General features: G+C 37.7%; 1 protein-coding gene and 1 long non-coding RNA gene across 2 annotated transcripts; both read left to right on the forward strand.

Moving 5' to 3' along the window:
- Positions 1 to 19,671: 19,671 nt before the first annotated feature.
- Positions 19,672 to 20,756, forward strand: LOC145162316 (uncharacterized). The gene is made up of 4 exons (XR_013739035.1): positions 19,672 to 19,772; positions 20,248 to 20,342; positions 20,495 to 20,557; positions 20,694 to 20,756. It is a non-coding gene; the product is annotated as an uncharacterized LOC145162316 (long non-coding RNA).
- A 2,100-nt stretch (positions 20,757 to 22,856) lies between these two features.
- Positions 22,857 to 24,203, forward strand: LOC145163517 (uncharacterized). Its single transcript, XM_079082356.1, has 3 exons — positions 22,857 to 23,140; positions 23,228 to 23,502; positions 23,725 to 24,203. The coding sequence occupies exons 1-3, from the start codon at positions 22,857 to 22,859 to the stop codon at positions 24,201 to 24,203; spliced, it is 1,038 nt and encodes a 345-aa protein (XP_078938482.1).
- Positions 24,204 to 25,718: the final 1,515 nt, after the last annotated feature.

A 25,718-nucleotide genomic window follows, 5' to 3' on the forward strand; every position in this document is an offset into this window, starting at 1 on the left:
AGTCTTAATTTATAATTATATGAGACTATAATAAAAGAAATTGACTTCGAATAAAGTTTTCTGATCATATGTTACTATTATAATTCAATATATAAGATCACCACAAAAATACAAATAATAAAGAGTTAATATATAATTAATCTTTTGTGCGATAAATACTTTTATTATAGAGTAAATTACACGAATCGGCCCTCGTTCATGTGTCAAAAAGTATGTTCAGTCCCTATTTTTAAAACTTAACTCGGACACCGTACCTGTATAAATATTTTTTCACTTGGACAGTCCCTGCGACCATAAAATGACTGTTTCGCTCTTAATAATTTCTTTTTTTAATTTTCTTTTGTTTATTTATCATTTTTAAATTAATAAATAAATATACCCACCCCTCCCCATTCCCCTGCCCCAGTTTCTTCTACTTTGTCTTCCTTCACTCTCGACACCCACCCACAACCCTAAACGTCGCCCACCTACTTCCATAATGTCGATGAAAACCATGACGCCACCCACTGCCTCCATGACTTCGGCGAAAGCACCACCTTCGATCTTCTCCCCATCAAGATCCACAACTAGACCAAACACTCTACACTACAACGCTCATTCTCCCTCTTGTGCTCTCTTTTCGATCGCCAGCCTCCTTTTCGATGAGTTCTGCACATATCCGGCGAAGTAGATTTCTACACAGATTTGATGAAATCAATTGATTCTCGTTTCTAGTTCAAAATACCTCTACTCAGTCGATATCAATGGAATTGTTCCATTTCTCAAAAGTGAAGACATACCTATAACCGGAAATGAAATAACTTTCCAGACATCTTTTATCATGTAGGAAGGTATCTTGGGGTCTTGTAATGGGATCGTTTTAGCCAAAAACGAAGATGATAAACTCTATCTGGTGAATCCAACCACACGTAAGATCTCAAAACTTCCCCTTTTATCGGTATGGATTTGGTTACGAATCCCCTTCACCCGTTAACAAGCACACGACCCAATTACTCATCAATGATTACTGCGTTTAATTTAGCGAACGAGAATTTCAAGGAAATTGAACTACCTAATTCAATTGGTAACTAAAAAGATGTTCTTCACGTATAATAGGGATGACCCTATCTTTTTATTAAATCTACTTTTCAATTTTCGGTGTTTTGCAGATTTCCGACGGTGGTGGTGGTGCAAATTTCCGGTGGTGGTGATGGTTGTATAGATTTTCGATGGTGGTGGTGGGTACCGTTCTTAAACAATGGAAATATAAATATTAGGTTTAAAGTTTTAAAAGAGTTAGATCGACCCAAAATTTCAATTAAAAACTTTTAATATATAAATGATGCGACATCGGCTCCGACCACCTGCTCTGAGGATGTGCTTCTACGCCGGAGACGGATCTGCGAGGTCACAACAGACAAGGCCGTTAGAGCCGCCCCAGGGACTGTGCCCCGGGAGCGGACTCCGACGATCAAGTTAGATCAGCTGGTAGATATGAGATGGTCCTCCATAGCTGGAGAGAACCATCTTGGTGCTGGTGGTGGTGTATGGTGGCTGACGGCGGCGGGTGGCGGCTGAGCCACCCGGCCGAAATATAATGTGGCGGCTGAGCCATGGGGAAGGTCTATGGTGGTGGATGAACCAAAGGGAAGAGTCCAAGGGAAAGGTCCCCCTTCATGGAGGAGGCACTATTCTATTTATAGAGGACAACTAGGTCAAGGGGAATTAGGTCAGGCCTTGGGCCAGCCCAATTCAGGCCCAGCTAGCAAGGAGCTGGGCAAGGCCGCCCGGAGGAGCCGGGCGGGGATGGCGGACGCGCACCAGGAAAGGCTGGCAGGGGAGCGCCAGGCGAGGGAGCATCGGGCCGGGCCAGCAGGAGAGTCCCCAGCACGGCTGGCAAGGGAGTGCCAGGCAAGGATGGCAAGGAAGCGCCAGACAGGGCTGGCAGGAGAGCGCCAGGCCAGGCTGGCGCTCTAGAGCAGTCTAGGTCATGCTAACAGACCATATATCATCAAGTCCCCCCCAGTCTGATGTTATTGGTACGCGGCCAATGACATCGGACTGGACTTAGTCATATAAACCGTGCGCCGTCAAGTCACTCTAGTCTGATGCGATTGGGTTGCTGACAATCGGATCAGACTAGATAAAGCACCAAAATAATAGAGAGAACGACCAAACCTCGCCCATGAGAGCTGTAGGGTTGTGCGACGAGCCGAACATTGCTTATGCAACTTGAGCTCACTTGATACTCCTTTCTTGAGAGGAGTGCGAGCCGATCGGTGCGATGCAACGTAACTGTTGCTGCGATCATGCGGACCAAGGCTGCTAAAGAGTGTTACGCAACACTGATGTCGATAAAATGTCGCCGGGGTAGCTAAGAAGCGTAACCTCGCTATACAGTCTCTAAGACCGTTGTCGAGCTCCAAAGTTTGTAAATAGATACAACGTACTTGGTCCATGATTCCCGCGTTCCAGTCACAGCTGAAAGTTGTTAATAGAAATAGACGCTCTGAGCGTTGCACGCGCACCTCGGTGAGGGGGAAGAGACCCGCAGCCAACACCGGGTGGGGAGTTATATTTCTATGCCCGCTGAATGGGAACTTTGAGTGACTGGTCAGCGGTTCACACTTTGCAAGTCCCCTGTAAATGCTTTACAGACCGAGTTTTACTCCGCGAGTTTGTTGTTGGCGCACTCTGAGTGGCGTGGCGCTGAAGCGACTATCTGAAAAGACAACTCGATCAAATAGTTAGTATTTTTTTCTTGAAATAATAAATCGATTCATATTGCTCGTCACGAACGCTTCACGAGTAGCAATAGTACACTACTCTTCTCCCTCCCCCTTTTTTTCTTGAAAACATTGAGATGGTCGGACAACATCTTATAGAATCAGATTTAGCTTGACTGGATTGGAGCGCACGAGCTATGACTTTTTTTTTGGAAAGACCGAGTGTGCAGACCGCAACACATTTCTGAAAATATTTTTTTTGAGCTAAGCATGCAACACTTGATCGTTGAATAGCTGATCTTGTAAAGGTGGCCCATATAAGTTATTCAGGTAGTCCACAAAAAATAGAAAAGCAAGTTTGAAAGGAGCCCAAGCTAGCAACCCGTTTGTCATGGGAGCCCAAAATAAAATAATGGCAGCCCACCTCTTTTTTTTGTCATTAAAATCGAATTGTAGGCCCAATCCCTCTTTCCTTTTTGTTTTAACGTATTTGAATGTAAACAGAAAAGTCTTCTACACATGCGGCCCAATAAAAATAATCAGAAAAATTTTAATTAAATGAAAAAGAAATTTAAAAGGGAATTATTGTCATGTCTCACAGAGGATGAAACATATTAATTTAAATTAATGAGGGATGAAGCGTGCAACTTTTTACGATATAATGGATGATCCGAATTAAATTTTGAAAATATGGACTGAACGTGCCTTTGGGAATTTACACGAGATACGATCCGTGTAATTTACTCTTTATTATAATTACACACTCACTTGGTTAAATGTGAAAGACTTTTGGTTAAGTCTGCGCTCCAAATAATATTTTAGCATTTTCTTTTAAAAGAACCTAGATTTAAATATTATTACGCTCAATCATCTTTATATTATTCATGATTATAGTTATAGTTTCTTAAATTTATCAATAATCCCAAAATGAAATATTGACTTATAGCCTATAATAAAAAACCAGGTAAGATCGTATCGGAGGTAGGATCCGTTTGACATATAAATATATATTGTTTGGAAAATCCACTATAAACACCACACTGATTTTGCCTAGACATCATTTCCGTAAGTAGACCGATCAGTATAACGACTAATATTACTAATAAATCTTATTTATAAGTTCATAATAATGTTTATAAACGTAAATATAAACTATAATCAAAGCACGGTAAGCATAACTCAACTTACAGATTGTTTAGTGAAAAACCAGGAATGATGTGGCCAGAACTTCAAAACCGAAGACTCTATTTCTTCAGGATCTCTAACACTCCAGAGCTTCTCTACTAACACCTAAGAAGTACTAGAACTGGGCATTGAGGGTTCGAGAGAGTTTGGGAAAGATTAAAAGAGAAATGACAACCAAAGAAGCTAGCAAACGCGTCTATTTATAGTATTTTTCAGGGGGCGCGCCGCGACCTGCCACATATCATAATCCTAGGGCTTGTAGTGGGGAGGAAGGGTGGAGTAAGATGGCGATACGTGTCGCATTCTTGTGGTGCCACGTGCCGGCCCCATATTGGTCTATATTTAATATTTTTCTAAAAATCGTAACTTTCACTCGAACTCCTTTTTCGATGGTTTTTATATCCACGCGTTGCTATCGATGGGTACTACAACTTTCATTTAGACTTTGTCGACTAGTTTTCACTTTATTTTTCAGTTTATAGTTCGAAATGGCTTATACTACAAATGATGCTGCGAAACTCATAACTTCTTCATACGAGCTCCATTTTCGACGTTATTTATATCGTTGATTTCATATTGAAGAGTACTATAGCTTTAATTTAGATTGTTTTGGCTAATAATCAACCAAAATTTATTTTGATTTATGTGTCGCACACTGTTGTGTCGCACTCGAAACTTTGAAAAATCATAACCTCCTCATACGAAGTCAGATCTAGGCATTGTTTATATTGACGCGTTCCTATTGACGAGTACTTCGAATTTCATTTAGGTCATTTATCCTAATTACGTTTTTATTTTAAATTGATATTTTTAGTTTTTCGTCTCTTTTTCAACCGTATTTTTATACAAATATTATATCGTTATAATATTTATCCGTATAACATAAATACAGTATTACATACAAAGAACACTTTGTAAACACATAACACGTAAGACAACTTCTCATTTATTTATTTATTTTATAATACAATTTACATTAGTTTGATAACGTAAATGAGGGTCTATCCGTGAAATGTTTAACGAAAAGTGTTGGTGTTACAACTAGAGAGTAGCCTCTTGGAAGGCAGTTCTAGTTGTACCAAGACAATATTCAATCACGAACAGCCTCTCAGAGGGAAGTGTGATCGGATTATCTATATTCTAGAGAATAGACTCTCGAAAGGAAGTTTTAGACACAATGGTTAGAAATATGTTAACATATGTTATGTGGTAGAATATAAGTAATATGTGACGTATTATGATAAAGTCTATTTCAAGATGAGTAATCTCCTAAGAACATAACAGGAAAAGGAGAGCAACTTTGGAACAATTTTTTTGATTTCATTCGTAACCCAAAACAATAGATTACAAGCAACTTAAATATGCAACTAGGTCCTAAAATTAAGCTGGAAATGGGAACATGCAGGAAATGGAAGACATAGACTAAAACAACTACTCTTGACTGGGAAATGATGAAAACGTGGACTCTATCTAAATGCATGCATAATGAAAATAAGAATCAGTCAACTAAATAAATGTGTTTGTATCAATATTCCGCCCCTAAAAAATGGCCTTGTCCTCAAGGCTAAAGTCATTTTGCTGCAGGTACGACCATGGTGGATCGTTGTCTGATTGAAGAAGGAGGAACTTGGGCGGGTTGCACTGGTGGTCGGGTTGATACTTAGCGGGACAATTGTAACATAGGCCTTCAGCCATTCGTTGTTGCATTTCGGTGGGACTTAGTTTATTGATCGGAAGTGGTGGAGAAGTGGAAGGAGAGGCAGTCAGCAAGGGTAGAGTCGGTGGCGGTGGGTCCGATGTACCAGTAGCAGGAAGAAGGTTATCATGGAGCTTGTCTTCAATTAATTTGGCGAGACCATAAGTGGCATGAAGTGTTTGCGGGTTATGGATGGCAATCTCCGATTGAATGTCGGGACGTAAACCGGAGATAAAAGCAGTTACGCAAGGATACAGAAGAGAGACTGATGACCCGGTTACTGACTCTTTCAAACTTGCTTTGGTAGGCGGAGACGGTGGTGGTCTGTTGAAGCTTAAACAAGGTAGCTTGGTGATTTTCATATGTAGATGGGCCAAAACGCAGTTCAAGTGCGCGGGTGAACTCAGGCCAAGTGCCAAGAAGGTTGTTGCTGGCAAGATGTTTGTACCAGCTTAAAGCATCACCGGTAAAGTAGAAGATAACTAAGGAAAGGCGTTGAGGCGGTGGAATGGTGTAGTATGTGAAGTAATTCTCGGCTTGGAAATCCAATCAAGTGGGTTGGAACCGTCAAAAGTCGGCAGGAGAATTTTCGGTGGTCGGAGGGTCTGATTCGGGACGTGTGGTGGGGGTGGCGGCGAGGGGGGGGGGGGTGGTGGCGGCGGCGGTGGAGGCTGATTAACATGTTGGTCGGTCAGGATTTGGATCAATTTGTCGAGTTTGGCGTTGGTATCAGTGGTAATTTGAGCGATATGGAGCATGTAGGCGTGAAGGGCGGCGATTGGGTTGTCGGCGTTGGTGACCTTAGGGTTGTCGGAGGTGGAGTCGCTGTGTTCTGACTTGGGAGTCATGAGAACGAATGATGAAAGCACCAATTGATAAAGTCTATTTCGAGATGACTAATCTCCTAAGAACATAACAGGAAAAGGAGAGCAACTTTGGAACAATTTTTATGATTTCATTCGTAACCCAAAACAATAGATTACAAGCAACTTAAATATGCAACTAGGTCCTAAAATTAAGCTGGAAATGGGAACATGCAGGAAATGGAAGACATGGACTAAAACAACTACTCTTGACTGGGAAATGATGAAAACGTGGACTCTATCTAAATGCATGCATAATGGAAATAAGAATCAGTCAACTAAATAAATGTGTTTGTATCATATTACTTGAAGTTTATGTGTTATTGTGTGTATTGCATATGATCTGTATAATGGGTGAGTGTTATGATTACAAACTAAGCACTAGGCGTACAATCACTACTTTATGTTTTTAGTTGCAGATCCTTCAAGTTCGAAGGGCAATGAGTTTACATGATTGAGGTATCTATCTAAGTTATCTTTTATCTTCCTGTTTTCAAAACTAGACTAGCTTCCGCATTTTTTCTATGAATATGTTAATGTGACATGAAAAGATGATTTCATGAATTAATAACAAATATAAATGAAACTTTTGGTAAAAACCTTTACTCCTATTTAAAAAAATATGGTTGGATTTTTGGGATGCTACACTCCACGCGCCGCGTTTGAACTTTGCTGATTTTCTCTTAAAAACATTGTACTTTCTAGTTTTCCTTTCCTACATTATGGCAAAATATCCTGTCTTTACAATCTCATAATTTTTGTCGCTAAAAGTTTTAATATAAAGAAATTAATATTTTCCTTTTTTTCGTAATTTGCTTTCTCCCCCTCAATTTCTTTCATTTTGATTTCGTTTGTAAAATGGGTTCTATGTGGAACCTATTAATTTTGTGAACGACAAGCATATGAGTTTGTTGACTCTTTCTTCGGGCGCCCTCTAAATATCCAGTCACATTATTATATATATATTAAAGTTGTGGAAGAAAGGAATAGTAAACTTGGGATACTTTGTCCAAGTTTGGTCCCTTGATTTACATATCCGGTCCCTGTACTTCTTTAATTAGTTTATTCATGTCCTTTTGTTTGTGTTCCATTCAACTTCCCATTTTTTTGGCAGAATTGGTCCCTGTATTATTGTTGGAAGTTAGGAATACTAAATTTGGATGTTTTTTGGCAACTTTGGTCATTATTCTTTACCCATTTTGACACTTTTGGTCATTGCAATCAATATTTTTACACTTTTTTGGAACCTTTTAATATTTAAAGTTTGGCCACAAAACTTTAACGGTTTGACAACTTTGATCCATTTTCTAAAAAGTTGCTAATTCCTACCCCTTTAATTCTTTAGCCATTTTCACACTTCTGGTCCTTGCAGTCAAAACTTTTACATTTTTTGTCCGGGGCAAAGCCCGGACTTTTCATCCTTGCACTTTCTATGTCTGTCATATTTATCAATTCGGAAACAACATTGAAAACTCCTGGCCCCCGCGTAGCGGGGGTAACCTTTCTAGTTATAATAATATTTTGTGACCGACAAACATAACATCTGTTACTTTCTTCTTGAAATGCATGCTCCTAATAATTTGTGATTTAACAACATTCTGGACTTTTATTCTCTCTCTCTCTCTCTCTTTTTTTTTTTTTTTTTTAATTCTCATTATGAAAGTTATGTTATGTATTGTAAACTTTATATATGACATGTTTATGCTTGCTATCTTACATATGCAATATTAAACAAAAAAGCAAAGTGCATGCCTTTGGTGGATGGATGTCTTTGACTGCATCCATCCTTTCATGAAAAAAATATGTGCTCTTCAGCTGCACCGAGTGACAGATGTTCCTATCAACATGTTGTACACTTGGTTCCATTATAAGTTAATGACTACACATATATTGGCATCACTATAGATGTCATACAGTATTTTATGGAGGAAAAAACATGATCCTATCCAAGGGTAACTACTTTTGATTGTCATTTTCTACTCCAATTAAATATTGTGTGGGTACAATATTTTTTTTTCTTTCATGCGCGTGAAATTACTTATTTGAGGGGAGATGGAAGCCCTAACAGATTTGGAGGGTGTAATAGAAAAAATAAAACGTCCGTGTATGTCGTTGTTGCAAGTTTAGATGCTAATCCATTTACATGCTCCATCTTTTGAGATTTTGTAATAATATACATTAAATATACATATTAATAATCAATGTTTGCAACTTTAGTTTAGAATGTCAAAATCGTGAGGCTTCCAACTCCATTTCATATAATTTTTGTTCAATATCCTATCGGCCTATAATCATGAAAAACCAATAACTCAATGGCTAGATTGATAAAAAAAAGGTGAGAATATGTTTTGTTTTTATGTATTTCATTATTTTCTGAACTCGATTATCAAAATATTTTTTTAGTGGATAAAATTTACCAATATACAATACTTTTAATCGTTATAGAGAACAGACAATAGAAAAATCCATAAAGAATACATATGTTTTTTTTTTATATATTTTCCCTTTAAACTATGTTCTGATTGTTTTTGAACAAGTGTGCATATGGATGTATAATGACCACGGTGATTCTATCCATATAAAGGAAAGGGAATTGTCCAATATAATTCATGATGGTGAGGATTGGGTACAATTTCTCATATTTATTATATTTCTACTGTATTGATATTTACAGGATATAACTGTATAAGATTGGGATTTCCAAGTTGTTTGTAACGTCCGTGTTTCCAGGCTAAAACATTAATGATGGTGTAATAGTCTAGGTCAACATTTGCAACTCATTTTAAAGTAATAAAGAGGAATTATGTGAATATTATGTGAATTATGTGTTTATTTACTTAATTATTATGATTTAATGAATTAAGAATAAAAATAAGTGTCGAAAATAAATATTAGATAAACTCGATATCTAAGAATGAAGTTGTTGTAACAACGTAAATTTTCAAAACAATTTTTCATTTTTAAAACATAATTTCATTCATAAGATATCATAAGAATCCATTGTGTCACATGTCATCATAATAAAACAAATCCCAAGATCTCTAATACATAAATCCCATCAGTGTGTACAGATCATGCTGGCGCCTTCCCGTGATCCTCACTGGTACCTGAAACACATCACACAAACACTGTAAGCATAAATGCTTAGTGAGTTCCCCAAAATACCACATACGCACATACGCCACTCAAGGCTATAGCTCTACAAGACATTCCGGTCCATGTGTCTCAGGGGACTTCCGTCCCACGATCCTGGTAGACCTTCCGGTCCTACCCCTAATGACCTTCCGGTCCACATCATAATGACCTTCCGGTCCATATCATAATGACCTTCCGGTCCATAACATACTACTCATAACATAACATAACACATACATATTAAATAACAGCATACATCACATACTCCTCATGACACATAAGACCTTCCGGTCACACATATTACCACTCTAGGTAAAGTATAGTGAGAAGACTCACCTCGTACGATGTCGGATAACCTCTCGTGCTCGATAACCCGACCTAGCCTCCTCCTATCAACACAATAACATCTCTAATTAATACTTTCTCTTGTCCTCATTTCTAAGGAGTGGGTAGAAGACCATTCTACCCCTCCCAGGTCTCTCTCTAGAACCAACTTGACCAAAACCCTACGGTCAACTGAAGTCAACTCAAGTCAACGGTCAAACTTTGACCAGACTCGTCGAGTGCACTCGTGTGACTCGGCGAGTCCAGGCGTCTTCCGAATCCTCATAGATCCTCACTCGACTCGTCGAGTTAACCTTTCACTCGACGGGTTACTACCGGTCATGAATCGCGGGGCAACCCGACTCGACTCGTCGAGTCCCCTTATGGACTCGGCGAGTTCCTTCCATGGCAACACTCAAATGACCTTCTGAGGTCAGATCTGTTTCTCTAACCTATAGATCTGACCTTACCATACTCAATAATCACGTAAAGGTCCGACCTTTACACTCATGCAACGTTCAATATGCTTCTTTTGGTGAAATAGCCTCTAAAATGGCAACCTAGGCTCATATCTCTAAGGAAGTAGCATAAAGCAGGGAGGTTGGGGCTCTCTGGACCTCTCAAGGTCCAGATCCAGAGTTTAACACTCAAAGGGACATCATAAGTATCATATCCAAGCCAATAAAGGATAGAGAAAACCCTAGATTCAAGGGTTCTTCACCAAAACAGAAAAGGGTTCGATTTAATACCTCAAAGATGGAGTTTCCTTGCTTGAAATCACAGAATAGCAACCCCCTTGACCTTCTTTTGCTGGAATCTCCTTCTTCTTTGCAAAAACCACACCAACAAGGATTAAAATAGCCCTTCTCTTCACACCACACACTCAAGCTCACTAGAGTTTCTCTCTCTGGACTGGTAGCTCACTAGAGAAAACGCTTATAGAACGAAATAAGATTTCGGTAAGATAATAAGTGGGCAAGCAGTGTTAAGGTTGGAGCCACGATAGTAGTTAGTTTCCACTAACTAGTCAAGTGAGTACATAGTTACTTTCATCTTACACATAGATATGAAGTATTTTATATAAAATACGTGTTATGTGTATATATGTTGTTTGTTTATTTGAGACGATGTTGAATGATGTTTTATACATATTTAAAATGATTTAAAACGTATATATATATATATATATATATATATATATATATATATTATCTACAAATATGTTTGGTATAACATGGGTAGATGAAATAAGTTGATGTGTGTGAAAATGATTAGAGGCCTCGATGTTGTTGTTGATTCTGCCATCTAGCGGAGTATGGATGACGACCACAGACTCTTCTAGACAGTCCAGTGGAACGCTAGCAGGCTCGCAACCTGTAGGTGTTTGTGAACGATGTGTTCACCGGTGTACTCCATCCCCCACATGGTTGCCTTAAGGACATTTATTGCTGAGGAATCCCCTTAGCAGTAGTGTCCATCCCGATGATGATCCTTAGGCTAGGTCCCTTATGATAGGTGTTTTAGGGACGTAAAGTGAGGATAACGGGAACGGGTAATCGGGTTATTGCTGGTTGATGAAATTAAATAACTTATTTATTGTGGGTTGAAAACCCTATGTGCTCACCAGGCTCCCAAGCCTGACCCACTCAGTTTCATGTATTACAGGTAGTGGCGCTCGAGCATAGATGTGATGTTTTGGATGAGGGATTACGGATATAGGCCTGTAGATATGAAATAATGTAGTAAGTCTTATATTGTACTGTTTATGCTTTTGATCTGTATCGAACATGACATCCCGAGTCTTTTAATGAAATACATTTCTTTGGAAATGCTTTTGATAAATCTTTATCATATTTTGTTTTGGGACAAATTCCGCAACACTTTTATTTAAAATGTTACTCTAATTTTCAAACAAGCATAAACAAAATCGGTCTTTTCTGGCCGTGAAAATGAGGATGTCACAGTTGGTATCAGAGCATTAGTTTAAGCGAACTAGGAATTTGTAGGATTTCTAGACTTAAACTTAGAATGCTAAGCGATGATTGTGAGGTGTGAGCACTAGCTTATTTTAGGGATTATGCCTAAAATGCTTTTATGTGCTAAATGCTTTGTGCCTAATATGCTGTTATTTGTTCAGATCTATGGTCACTTGCCGACCGGATCTGGAAACCTTATGTGTTTAGGATTCTAAACGTACGACTACGATATTAGAACTAACATGTAAATGTTTCGGAGTGATAAGGATGATTTAAACGTCAATCCTAAATAAAGATCTAAATTCACCTTATTCGGTGTATAGATCAAAATGGCAAGAACCCGCAGTGGAGCTGGGAATGCGAATGGGAATAGGAATCAACCCCCAGTGATTCAGCAAATCCCTGTTGTAGTAGAAGTTGCACCCAAGCCAATCACCATGGTTGGAGTACAAGCCATGATTCGGGCTATGCTAGCAGAACAAAGGGAGGAAATGAGGCAGATGTTTCACGAAAATAGGGACGAAGCTACCATACCAATCGTAGAGCCCGAGCTGATTCCCGAGCAATCTGAGGAAGGGAACTATAGCCGCCATGTGAGTCAAGTTGGGACTCAAGGAGAACGAAGGAATGACCCGGAGAGGGGAAACGACAAGGATGGACGGATGTATAAGAATTTCTTGGGTGCCAAGCCACCAAGTCTCTCAGGAAGCCCAAAGCCTGTTGAGATTATGGATTGGATCTTCGAAATGGAGATGGTGTTCGAGAGCTGCAGCTGTAGCGAGAAACAGAAGACTGTCTTCGCAGTGAGGCAACTGAAGACCAGAGTCTTGAGCTGGTGGAAGCTATTGGCAGATATAATGCCACGAGGAGAAGCCCTGAAAATGTCATGGGAAGAGTTATTGGAACAACTGAAGATGCAGTACTGTTCAGAGATAGATCTGATTGATTTGAACAATGAGTTCCAAAACTTGAAGAAGGGAAGGATGAGCGTTGACGACTATGCTACTGTATTCACTGAGAAGATGAAGTTATTTCCATACCTGGTGCCAACCGAACTCTCCAAAATTGAGAGGTTCACAAATGGACTGCCAGCCGACTTTGGCCCAACAGTCAAGATGGCAACCACTCTGAAATCGACTGTTCGAGCAGCTAAGAATGTGGAGACCCAGCAGAAGGAAAGGGATATGGAGAGGGCTGAGGTTGGTGAGAAAAGGAAATTTGACGGATCCTCGAGGTCCGGTAAGAAGAGTAAATTCTCGAAGTCTGGTTCGAAGGGAAGTGAAGCCAAGTGGTGCAACAAATGCAAAAAGAAACACCAAGGAAAATGTGACAGAGGGGTCACCTGTTTCAAGTGTGGAAAGCCCGGGCACTAGGCCAACGAATGCACGTTTACTAAGAAGGTCTGTTATGAGTGCAACGAGGAGGGGCACATTTCAAGGGACTGTACGAAGAAAAAGGAGGCAGGAAGACCCAACATTCCACCAAAGCCGAAGGCAAGAGCCTCCCAGATGGCGCTTGAGGCTGCGAAGGAGGCAGCAGACGTCGCTTCAGGTACCTTTCTTGTAAATGGTTTGCTTGCCAATATACTGTTTGATTCCGAAGCAAACTACTACTTTGTATCACATAAGTTTGGTGGGAAACTAGCATTGCCTGTAGAGAAACTTAATAATACCCTGATTGTAGAAGTTGCCAGTGGCAAGTTCGTACCTGTTAGTGATCATATTAGGAACATCGTCATCGACCTAAACGGAAACGAATTCCACGAAGAGTTGTTACCCATAGAGTTGAACGGTTTTGACATCGTCTTGGGAATGGATTGGCTTAGCGCCAACGATGCTGAGATTCTCTGCCGAAAGAAGATAGTAAGGGTGAACCCACCCGGAAAGGAGTCATTTATCGTGTACGGGGACAAACGCAGAGTAAATTCTGGAATCATTTCCACAATGAAAGCCAGAAAGTGTTTGGCCAAGGGATGTACATCATATTTGGCATTCGTTATCGATGCAAAGAAGGATAAAAAGGAGGTGCAGAGTATACCCGTGGTGTGTGATTATCCGGAAGTATTTCCCGAAGATCTTCCTGGATTACCGCCTGATAGACAAGTGGAGTTTCGGATAGACTTGTTACTAGGTACAACACCGATAGCAAAGGCACCTTACCGATTGGCACCAACGGGGATGAAGGAGCTGATGACACAACTTCAGGAATTATTGGACAAAGGTTTCATTAGACCTAGTTCATCACCCTGGGGAGCTCCGGTGTTATTCGTGAAGAAGAAGGACGGAAGCATGAGAATGTTTATAGACTACCGAGAGCTGAACAAGGCAACGGTGAAGAACAAGTATCCATTGCCGAGGATTGATGACCTATTCGATCAGCTGCAAGGTTCGAGCTACTTCTCAAAGATCGATCTTAGGTCAGGATATCATCAGCTGAAGGTGAGAGAGCAGGATATTGAGAAGACTGCATTCAGAACTAGATATGGACACTACGAGTTCTTGGTTATGTCATTTGGACTAACCAATGCTCCAGCAGCGTTCATGGATGATGAATAGGGTTTGTAAACCATTCCTCGATAAATCCGTGATAGTGTTCATCGACGACATTCTCATCTACTCGAAAAGCCAGGAGGAGCATGGCAAGCATCTACGGGAAGTATTAGAAGTGCTGAAGAAGGAGAAGTTGTATGCAAAGTTCTCCAAGTGTGATTTTTGGATCCGAGAAGTCCAATTCTTGGGTCATGTGGTTAACCAAGAAGGGATAATGGTTGACCCCGCAAAGATCGAAGTTGTGATGAAGTGGGAACGACCAAAAAGTCCCACGGAGATTCGAAGCTTTCTGGGATTAGCTGGATATTACCGAAGGTTTATCCAAGGCTTTTCTTCGATAGCTGCTCCATTGACAGCTTTGACCCACAAAGGAGCTACTTATACGTGGAGTGAGAAGCACGAAGAAGCATTCGAGAAGCTAAAAATGAAATTATGTGAAGCACCGATTCTTACACTACCCGATGGAGTTGAAGACTTCGCGGTCTATAGTGACGCCTCTGGAGTCGGGTTGGGTTGTGTTTTGACCCAACGGGATAAGGTGATTAAATATGCATCGAGACAACTGAAAGAGCACGAAAAGAACTACCCCACTCATGATTTGGAGTTGGCAGCGGTAGTTTTTTCCCTAAAGATATGGAGGCATTACCTCTATGGCACGAAGTGCAAGCTTTTCACTAATCATAAGAGTCTCCAGTATCTCTTTAATCAGAAGGAATTGAACATGAGACAACGACGCTGGCTAGAGTTACTCAAGGACTACGACTGTGAGATACTTTACCACCCCGGTAAAGCAAATGTTGTCGCTGATGCTCTCAGTTGGAAAGTCAACCTTGAAAGGAAAAGGCCAAGGGCATTGAGAATAGAAGTTGTCTCGACGATTGTGGAAAGTATCAAGAAAGCTCAAGAAGAAGCTTCAGAGAAGAATGGCCGAAAGGAAGAACGTTTGGGCAAAACGTTAGTGTTCGGTACAAATAGTCAAGGGCTGAAGGTATTCCAAGATCGGATTTGGGTACCTAAGACGGGAGGAATAAGAGATCTTCTGATGGAAGAAGCGCACAAGACCATGTACTCGATTCATCCCGGTAGCACTAAAATGTATAAGGACCTAAAACCCTACTACTGGTGGCCGACAATGAAGCTCGACGTTGCTAAGTATGTGGCTGAGTGTGTGACATGTGCGAGAGTTAAGGCACAACATCAGAAACCATATGGGAGTTTAGAACCTTTACCTGTACCCATGGGTAAATGGGAAGACATCACCATGGATTTTGTGACTAAACTACCCAGAACGAAGAACGGACACGGCATGATTTGGGTGGTCGTGTATCGTTTCACCAAGAGTGCACACTTCATAGCAGCCAACGAGAAGTGGTCTATGGATAAGCTCGCAAATGCTTACGTGAAGGAAATTGTAAGACTTCACGGTGTTCCTCTAACGATTGTATCAGATCGTGATAGTCGTTTCACGTCAAGATTTTGGAGAAGCCTACAAGAGGAATTGGGTACGAAGTTGTGTTTGAGTACAGCTTACCATCCGCAGACTGATGGTCAGAGCGAAAGAACGATACAAACACTCGAAGATATGCTAAGAGCATGTACCCTAGAGTTCCAAGGTAACTGGGATGAGCACTTACCTCTAGTAGAATTTTCCTACAACAACAGTTTCCACTCGAGCATCAAGATGGCACCCTATCAAGCTTTGTACGGACAGAAGTGTCGTACGCCGTCTTGTTGGCTTGAGGCTGGAGAAAAGCAGTTTATGGGCCCCGAGATAGTCCATGAGACTGCTGAGAAGCTGAAGATGATTAGGGAAAGACGACCGATGACGTTCGAAGTTTTGCTTAAAGTCTCACCGTGGAAGGGACTTATAAGATTCGGGAAATGAGGAAAGTTGAGTCCAAGGTTTATTGGACCGTTTAAAGTTCTTCAGAGGGTTGGGAACCAAGCTTACAAGCTCGAATTACCCGAAGAACTAGATGGTATTCATAACACCTTCCATGTGTGTTATCTGAGAAAGTTCACGGGAGAAGTTCCCGACATAATTCCAATCTCAGAGTTAAGAATGGATGAGAATAAGAGGCTGATCGAAGAGCCCGAGGCAATTGTTGACCGTAAGACTAAGAAGTTACGACGCAAGATGGTCGACTTAGTGCTAGTCCGATGGAAACATTCGAATGGGCCAAATCTCACCTGGGAAACGGAGAGTGACATGATGAGTCGTTATCCGTATTTGTTTGTTGATGTATGATTCCGGGGACGGAATCATCCTAAGGGGGAGAGAATTGTAACGCCCGTGTTTCCGGGCTAAAGCATTAATGATGGTGTAATAGTCTAGGTCAACCTTTGTAACTCATTTTGAAGTAATGATTAGGAATTATGTGAAATATGTGCTTATTTACTTGATTATTATGATTTAATGAATTAAGAATAAAAATAAGTGTCGAAAATAAATATTAGATAAACTCGATATCTAAGAATGAAGTTGTAGTGGTCGAAATAAGGATTCCGGAGATATAAAGAATACCGAAATTCGAGTTATAACGAAGAAGTTATGACCTGTCGAAGTTTCGCGACAGAACCGACACGATGCTGTGTGACGTAAAAAGTGAATTTACGATAAAGTGCTTTTTAGCGTTAGTGATCTAAACAAAAGTTGTAACGATCCTAAAATCAAACTCTATATATTATAAGGTGTATTTGGTCTAAATACATTAAAATGTGAACTCAAATAGTGAAACGGTAATTTTTATGTTGCATTCATTTTTTTTTCTCTTTCGACGATAATTATTAGTTATATTTTACGACGTTAGTTATCGATTGTTAAAATTAGGTAGGTCGCACAACAATATCCATTATATATTTGATAATATTATTTTGTATTAAGATATCATATTGAAGATCATTATATATTTTTTAAATTGTAATTCTTTATTATTATAAAACAATATTGGTTTATATTAGTGAAGTTATTATAAGAATAGAAAATTGAATAATGATATATATTTGTATACGGGTAAAATCGACATGTAGAGATGTAGAAGTTTTAATTAAAATATATATTAATTAGAAAAGGAATGGACATATATGGATTTTATATAGATTTACAAGGGTTATATGTGTAAATTATATAGAGTAAATTACTGAAATCGACCCTATGGTTTGGTCAAAATTGCACGTTTGGTCCCTAACTTTTCTTTTGCACTCGGATGGTCCCTATGGTTTGATTTTGTTGCGTTTTTCATCCCTTATATACATAAAGTTAGGGATTAAACGTGCAATTTTGACCAAACCATAGGGACAAAAAACGTAACAAAATCAAACCACAGGGACGATCCGAGTGCAAAATAAAAGTTAGGGATCAAACGTGCAATTTTGACCAAACCATAGGGACGATTTCAGTAATTTACTCAATTATATAAGATAAGAATTGTGAATTCATATAAAACAAAAGAAATGTACGATTCCTTTCTAATTCTGATACGCCTCAATCATAGAGAAAACTTGTAGTAGGAAGAAGTTAAGTGTCGATCATAAAGGCTACGTGTCAATATTATGTTATGACTAAGCCTATAAGATGTACGAATAATATGAAATGAGATTCAAAATTTTAAGTATAAATAGACATCATCTATCAGATTCTTCCAAACAACATAAATTTATGTATTTTTGAAAAATACGATAATATATAAGATTGAGTGCTACGTTTCTCCGATTGAAATTTAGAACGTTCAAGCGGTGACCGGTAGATAAATGAAGTGTGTATGATGCCAATTACGAGAATACGCTTATAGAACGAAATAAGATTTTGGCAAGATAATAAGTGGGCAAGCAGTGTTAAGGTTGGAACCACGATAGTAGTTAGTTTCCACTAACTAGTCAAGTGAGTACATAGTTATTTTCATCTTACACATAGATATGAAGTATTTTATATAAAATACGTGTTATGTGTATATATGTTGTTTGTTTATTTGAGACGATGTTGAATGATGTTTTATACATGTTTAAAATGATTTAAAACGTATATATATATTTTATCTACAAATATGTTTGGTATAACATAGGTAGATGAAATAAGTTGATGTGTGTGAAAATGATGAGAGACCTCGATGTTGTTGTTGATTCTGTCATCTAGCGGAGTATGGATGACGAGCACAGACTCTTCTAGACAGTCCAGTGGAACGCTAGCAGGCTCGCAACCTGTAGGTGTTTGTGAACGATGTGTTCACCGGTGTACTCCATCCCCCACATGGTTGCCTTAAGGACATTTATTGCTGAGGAATCCCTTTAGCAGTAGTGTCCATCCCGATGATGATCCTTAGGCTAGGTCCCTTATGATAGGTGTTTTAGGGACGTAAAGTGAGGATAACGGGAACGGGTAATCGGGTTATTGCTGGTTGATGAAATTAAATAACTTATTTATTGTGGGTTGAAAACCTTATGTGCTCACCAGGCTCCCAAGCCTGACCCACTCAGTTTCGTGTATTACAGGTAGTGGTGCTCGAGCATAGATGTGATGTTTTGGATGAGGGATTACGGATATAGGCCTGTAGATATGAAATAATGTAGCAAGGCTTATATTGTATTGTTTATGCTTTTGATCTGTATCGAACATGACATCCCGAGTCTTTTAATGAAATACATTTCTTTGGAAATGCTTTTGATAAATCTTTATCATATTTTGTTTTGGGACAAATTCCGCAACACTTTTATTTAAAATGTTACTCTGATTTTCAAACAAGCATAAACAAAATCGGTCTTTTCTGGCCGTGAAAATGGGGATGTCACATTGTTTGTTCATTACTAATTGTTATTGGCAGCTATTTATTATTTTGATTTTTGTTCATTAATTATTTTTGTTTTTATTTACTTATTATTAAATTTTTGTTAATCTTGAGAAATAAAATGTTACATATAAAGAAGTCTTTGTAAAACTAAGGAGATATAATTTATAACTTCGTGTTGTTTCGGTAAAAAAAATGTTAACCCGATCAAATGATTTATTTTTCAAAATAAAACTAACTTTAATAAATTAAATAAAATATAAAGTTTTAAGGTTTTAAACCATAAAAATAACGAAAGGCAATGACTTATTATTTTTTTTATGTCCCTTGCAGAGGGACGCCACTGATTTCAGAGTTTTTTTTGGATTTCGGTCGCTAGCTTTACATCTATGGCAACCTCGAAGTTCCATGTCATCCTCTATGTTTCGCTTCTTTTTGCCCTAATTTTTTCTCTAACTGAAGCCGATAGTACCATTACAGAAGCTGTAGTTGGGTCGGACAATTGCGAGGCGTTTCGAATCGAAGTCGATAAACTCACCTCCAAGATCCAAGCACTTGGTTTGTCCTCTTCCTTTACCCCTTTACTTTATCAAAATTTGAATTTTGTCAAGCTAGTACACTGTTTCTTTTTCTATATTGGTGTAGTTCAATTTGTCCACTCAAGTTATTGTTACCTTCTTTTATCTCCCTGGAATATGTGTTTTAACTCATTGATTTATTTGACCTCAAGTGAATCTTGGAGATACTAATTTGTACGCCTTTCTAACCATTTACCAATTGACGACCTTAGGGTTACTGTTTCTTAGTATGTTTTAAGGTAAATAGTATGAATAATCAATAGCAGCCTATTGGTCAGATGACCTTCAACCTGCAAAGAAAAAGCATTACAAAACTTGGTCTCTAAAGATGTATTCTATTTAAACTTCAATTGTGTGATTTGTGGACACCCGAAGTTAGTGTATAAGGCTTATGTAGTGGAAGCATATAATGACAAAACTTGGCGTATTTACATTAACTATATGCTGTTTTTCAGAATCATTTATTGACAAGAGGAATCAAGAACTAAAAAGAACGGATGAGATCATTGCACAAAGAGAGAAAGATTGCATAACTTCATTGCAAAGTGAGGTATTTAAACTTGAGAAAACCATTATCACACAATGCTATTAGCTCTTTCAAATGTTTATTATGTTCCTTAATTGTGTTTCCAATATCAATCATATATATTTTGATCTCGTTTTCTGCACCATATTTGTTTTGACTACATTACTATCTTACAGTCTTATGTGGAAAGCCATTGGAAAGAGCATGGAAAACCTGCTCTTCAATTAATTTGGCAGAAGGTAAATATAGTGTTTTTGGCGTACAATTTTGCATATACCATTTACTAAAAGGTGTTATACTTATATTCGTTGGTAACTCTGTTCAAATTTTATTTAATACAAGAGAGGAGGTTTAAATTATCATTTGTTGTGACAGGTGTTGGAGAAAAAAGCACAAGCTGGAAAATGGGCTGAACCTCATGTGCAAAAAATCAAAACTGTAAGTGGGTTTTCATAGTTTTGGTTATCTTTCTACATAAGATACAGATGTCTACAAAAACTGTATTTAGGTTTTTGTTGCATGTCTATCACCTTGGATTTCAACTCGATTGGATGGTTTTCAAGTGGGTCTTTAAAGGAATCAGATTTGACTGCATATTATCTTGCAGCCTTTTGTTGAGATTCGCTGGAAAGAGCATGGAAAATCTGCTTTTGAGTCATTTACGTGGAAGGTAACTTTTGTATATCTGGATTTTATTGGACATTGTTGCATGTGTCATTTAGCAACAAAAGGATATACTTGGTGGAATTGTTTACTTTTTGTCTTTATGAGAAAATATGTAAGTTGTCATTTTGTAATTGTGTCAGGTGTTAGAGAAAAAGGAACAAGCTAGAAAATGGGCTGGACCTCATGTGGAGACAATCAAAACTGTAAGCGACTTCCTTAATTAGGTTTACTTATCTTTCCACTTTGTTTATGTATACGATCACATTATGTTGAGATTAAGCCTTTTTGTTTCTCTATTATTGTTTTTTGTTAGTCTGTTTCCCTTTGAAGTGTTATGAAGCTTTAATTTCAGTTCATTCTTTGTTCTTTGTTATACCTTGTGTAGTTTCATAATTGTTCTAATTAATTTTTTATGTTGTATTTATAAATATACACAGAAATGGGTCCCATTGGTTGTTGAACAGTATCTGCAACCACTGGCAAAAAATATCAATTATGTTTATATTGAATCCAAGGATGTTGCAATTCAACAATGGGTGTGCATTACACGGAAGATCAACGCTTTTCTTCAAGCATAAATTTGAGGTGTGCAGCTGCTGGTAACTAACACTTGGTTTCTTTTATGCGAGGGAGGCTTAGGCTTTAGCATTTTTGTTGACTGCATTAGCGGTACATATACGATACTTTTGTTGTCAAGATTGTAATGAATATGGACTACTTAGATATAACAACTATATCTATGTTTGTATTTTTGGGTTTACATTGTGATAAGAATCCGGAATCACTAGACACCAATTAGCATAATTAACATAGAATTATACATGTATATTCTAGAAGGCTCAAAAGGGCAATTTGGGAAAAGTGGCTAAAGTTGGTTAGAGAGAGAGAGAGAGAGAGAGAGAGATGTTTATATTGATACTCTTTGTATTGGCGACTCTAGCCTTGTGGCCGTGAGAGAAGATATATAAGACTAGCGAATTATCGCGCGTTGCGCAAGTTAAGATCATGTAGTTATTCATATTAACTACGAAATAATAATTCTTACGTTATGTTGATATATATGATTGTTAGTTTTTTGAACAATATGATCAGATAAACATATATTGCAATCAAATTTTACAATGACCTCTAGACATAGTTTACGCTTGAATAAAATTAAATACAATTCTTGATTTAATGTTACTTTTGACTATTATACTGATTAATTAATTTAAAATTTATTTATTTAAGTGATTATTATTTTTAACTATTGTTAGGATTAACTAATTAAAAAATTATATATATATATATATATATATATATATATATATATATATATATTCATTCCTAATAATTGTCTCCCCTAAATGCCACATGTCACTTCATTATGCACCATCCTTCCATGTGTCCACTTCTCAATTCTCTGCAGATAAAAATTCCCGCCCATTGCATTAAATATGAAAACCAATTACAAAATTACAAAAATTAAATAAAATAACTTTCCATCAGATCACATTTAAAGAAAACGACATTCTGGGAAACTTCCTACTAATTAGCAACCTTGTTGCCATATTCTAAGAGGGGCGGGTGTGGGCAACGCCCGTATGGCGTTATCCGATGTGGCAGCGCCATAACGGGGGAACACCCCCCCCCCCCCTCCCGTTATTAGATGTTATGTTATCTCGCGCGATGGTGGTAACGTATCTTAACGCGTAAAAAATCGACCGTTTGCAAATTCAAACCGTTTAAAAACGGTAACTTTAATAAAAAAAAAATTTACTAATTACATTTTCATTTTATATATATACCTCATTCTTTTTACTACACATATTTCTCTATATCTATCTCTATTTTCTGTATCACTCAAAACACAAACACAAAAATCAACCAACTATGGATGAATTTGATCCGGCCCATCCGTACAATGATGATAACGACGAAGACGATTTGTTCGTGAGTATAATGTACCGGTATTACACAGACATCCTATTACAGCCAGATCCAGCTCCACTACTCACGCGACGTGCGGCGTTAAATAGAGATCGTGAGGAAGGGCATCGGCGGCTAGTTAACGATTATTTTGAGGAAAATTGTGTCTACCAGCCAAGCGATTTCAAAAGAAGATTTTGTTTGCGAAAAAATGTCTTTGAAAGGATAGCCAACGCTATGGAAGCAAGGTATCGTTTGATTCAACTTTTATAATTTACAAAATGTCACTTTTAGATAAAATAAATACAATTTTTACATGTTTAATATTTAATTAGGTATGAATTTTTCCAAATGAGATATGATGCTAGAGGCAAACGAGGCTTCACAGGGTTGCAAAAATGTGTTGCTGCAATTAAACTTATGGCAATAGGGGAGTCGCCCGATTCTGTTGACGATTATATGAGAATGTCTGAGAGGATCGCACGAGAAAGTTTGTATTTATTGGCAAGATGTGTTGTCGAAACCTTCGGTGACCAATACTTGCGCAAACCTTCGTTGCATGATATGCAACAACTATATGCGGCGCATGAAGAAAGACATGGTTTTCCGGGTATGCTTGGGAGCATTGACTGCACACACTGGAAATGGAGAAATTGCCCCGTGGCGTAGAAAGGCCAGTATTCGAGCGGTCATCATGGAGCGCGTTCGTTGGTATTAGAGGCTGTTGCTTCACAAGATTTATGAATTTGGCATGCTTTTTTCGGGGTTGCGGGTTCTAACAACGACGTCAACGTTCTCGATCAATCACCAATATTTGACGATCTTTTGTCAGGAAAAGCCCCGGATGCTCCTTTCACAGTGAATGGAAATGAATATAAGTTTGGGTATTACCTTACAGACGGAATATATCCACAATATTCCACGTTTGTGAAGGCGTTTCGACACCCAATAGATCCAAAGGACAAATATTTCAAGAGACGACAAGAAGGAGCATGTAAGGACGATGAACGTGCTTTTGGGGTTTTGAAATCAAAATGGCACATAGTTGAACATGCGGCGAGACCTTATGAGTTAGATACTCTACGATATATCATGTATGCATGTATCATAATGCATAACATGGTTGTCGAAGATAAAGGACGCAATATTGCAACGTATTCTCCTACGGAGCCAAGATATGTGCAATTTCAACCGGGGACATCGGAATATTTACATAGAGTGGTTGATATTCAAGATCAGCGAAAACACATGCAACTCCGTGAAGACTTGGCGGATTACATTTATGTTGGTCACGAAGATGAAGATGAATAGTTTTAGGCCAAAAAATGTAGGTTTTATCATCTTTTTTTTTTGTTTTCTGGCTTTTTAGGTTTTTAAATGTTTTTGTGTTTTGTTGTAATTTTTTTAATGTTGTTTTTAATTTAAGTTTTATTAAAATTTTATTTTTACTTTTCAAATATAAATAAATAGAAAAACAAATTCGAAATATAGAAAAAAAAACATCAAAAAAAAAAATAAAAAAAAATAGAAAATAATTGGTGTTATCACATGTTATTAGATGTTGCCCATTTCCACCTTGGGTGTTATAACACCAAATTGTGACTAGGATGATGAGGTGGCCAATTTGGGTGTGATAACATGTAATAACATGTTGCCCACACCTAGTAGTCTAAGCAATTTGAATAAGTTTGAATTGATATTCTAAGCAATTTTGAATATGTTTGATTTGATTTATCTTTTACCAATTTACCAATTATATATGCATTATAATAGGAACTAATTGCATTTGAGATTTTATCATTTATCATTTACATATATATATATATATATATATATATATATATATATATATATATATATATATATATATCTAAAAATCTAAAATTAATTGTTTACCTTTAAGTCTTTCATAGCTTCGTTTCTCTTTACGTCTTCTTCACTGCTACTCTGGTAATTCATTCTCATCTATATTTTTTCTTCTGTTGAAATAAGTATTGGTCTTCTGTTTACAGTTCTCCTTCTCTTCCTATTATGCGTATATTTCTTCTTCTTAACAAAAACATGTTTATCAGTGAACTATATACACATCAAAAAAATTATATTGTTTATTGTTTGTCTTTAATAAATTGACGATTGTTCCATGTTGTGTACGTAAGGTTATTGATAATAACCTGTTTATACCTTCATAGCCGATGTGGATGTTATTGACGATTATGCCCTGTTGATACCTAATTGCAACAACATGTTTACTGATTTTGAGTGTGGCTGTGATTATCTATACAAAAATATGTAGATCAGTGAACTATATACGCATCAAAGAATTGATATTGTTTATCTTTAATAAATTGCATATTATGCCCTTTTCTGTACAAAAGGTTATTGATACCTAATAATCGCAACAAATAGTTTACTGATAATAACCTGTTCATACCTTCATAGCTGATGTGGATGTTATTGACGATTATGCCCTGTTGATACCTAATTGCAACAACACGTTTACTGATTTTGAGTGTGGCTGTGATTATCTTAACAAAAATCTGTTGATCAGTGAACTATATACGCATCAAAGAGTTGATATTGTTTATCTTTAATAAATTGCATATTATGCCCTTTTTTGTACAGAAGGTTATTGATACCTAATAATCGCAACAAATAGTTTTCTGATTTTGAGTGTGTCTGTGTATGTTATGGTCGAAAATCTTATATACTTATTTTTATTGTTGCTTTTCTGTTATTTTTTTTTTCTCTATTGACTATTTTGTTTATCTATCTGTAATTATACCATTTCTGTAAAAAAAAAAAAAATTATCTATGTCCACATACCAT

This window comes from Lactuca virosa, chromosome 3 (assembly GCF_052849685.1).
Source record: "Lactuca virosa cultivar CGN04683 chromosome 3, Lactuca_virosa_CGN04683_v6, whole genome shotgun sequence".
Lineage (NCBI taxonomy): Eukaryota > Viridiplantae > Streptophyta > Magnoliopsida > Asterales > Asteraceae > Lactuca > Lactuca virosa.

What these genes read in the sequence shown, in the direction of transcription:
- LOC145163517 (XM_079082356.1), top strand. Translation starts at nt 22,857, where the DNA reads ATGGATGAATTTGATCCGGCCCATCCGTACAATGATGATAACGACGAA. An exon ending in GCCAACGCTATGGAAGCAAG is followed by an intron (nt 23,141 to 23,227) that starts GTATCGTTTGAT and finishes ATATTTAATTAG; the next exon opens with GTATGAATTTTTCCAAATGA. An exon ending in AGAAAGACATGGTTTTCCGG is followed by an intron (nt 23,503 to 23,724) that starts GTATGCTTGGGA and finishes ATCTTTTGTCAG; the next exon opens with GAAAAGCCCCGGATGCTCCT.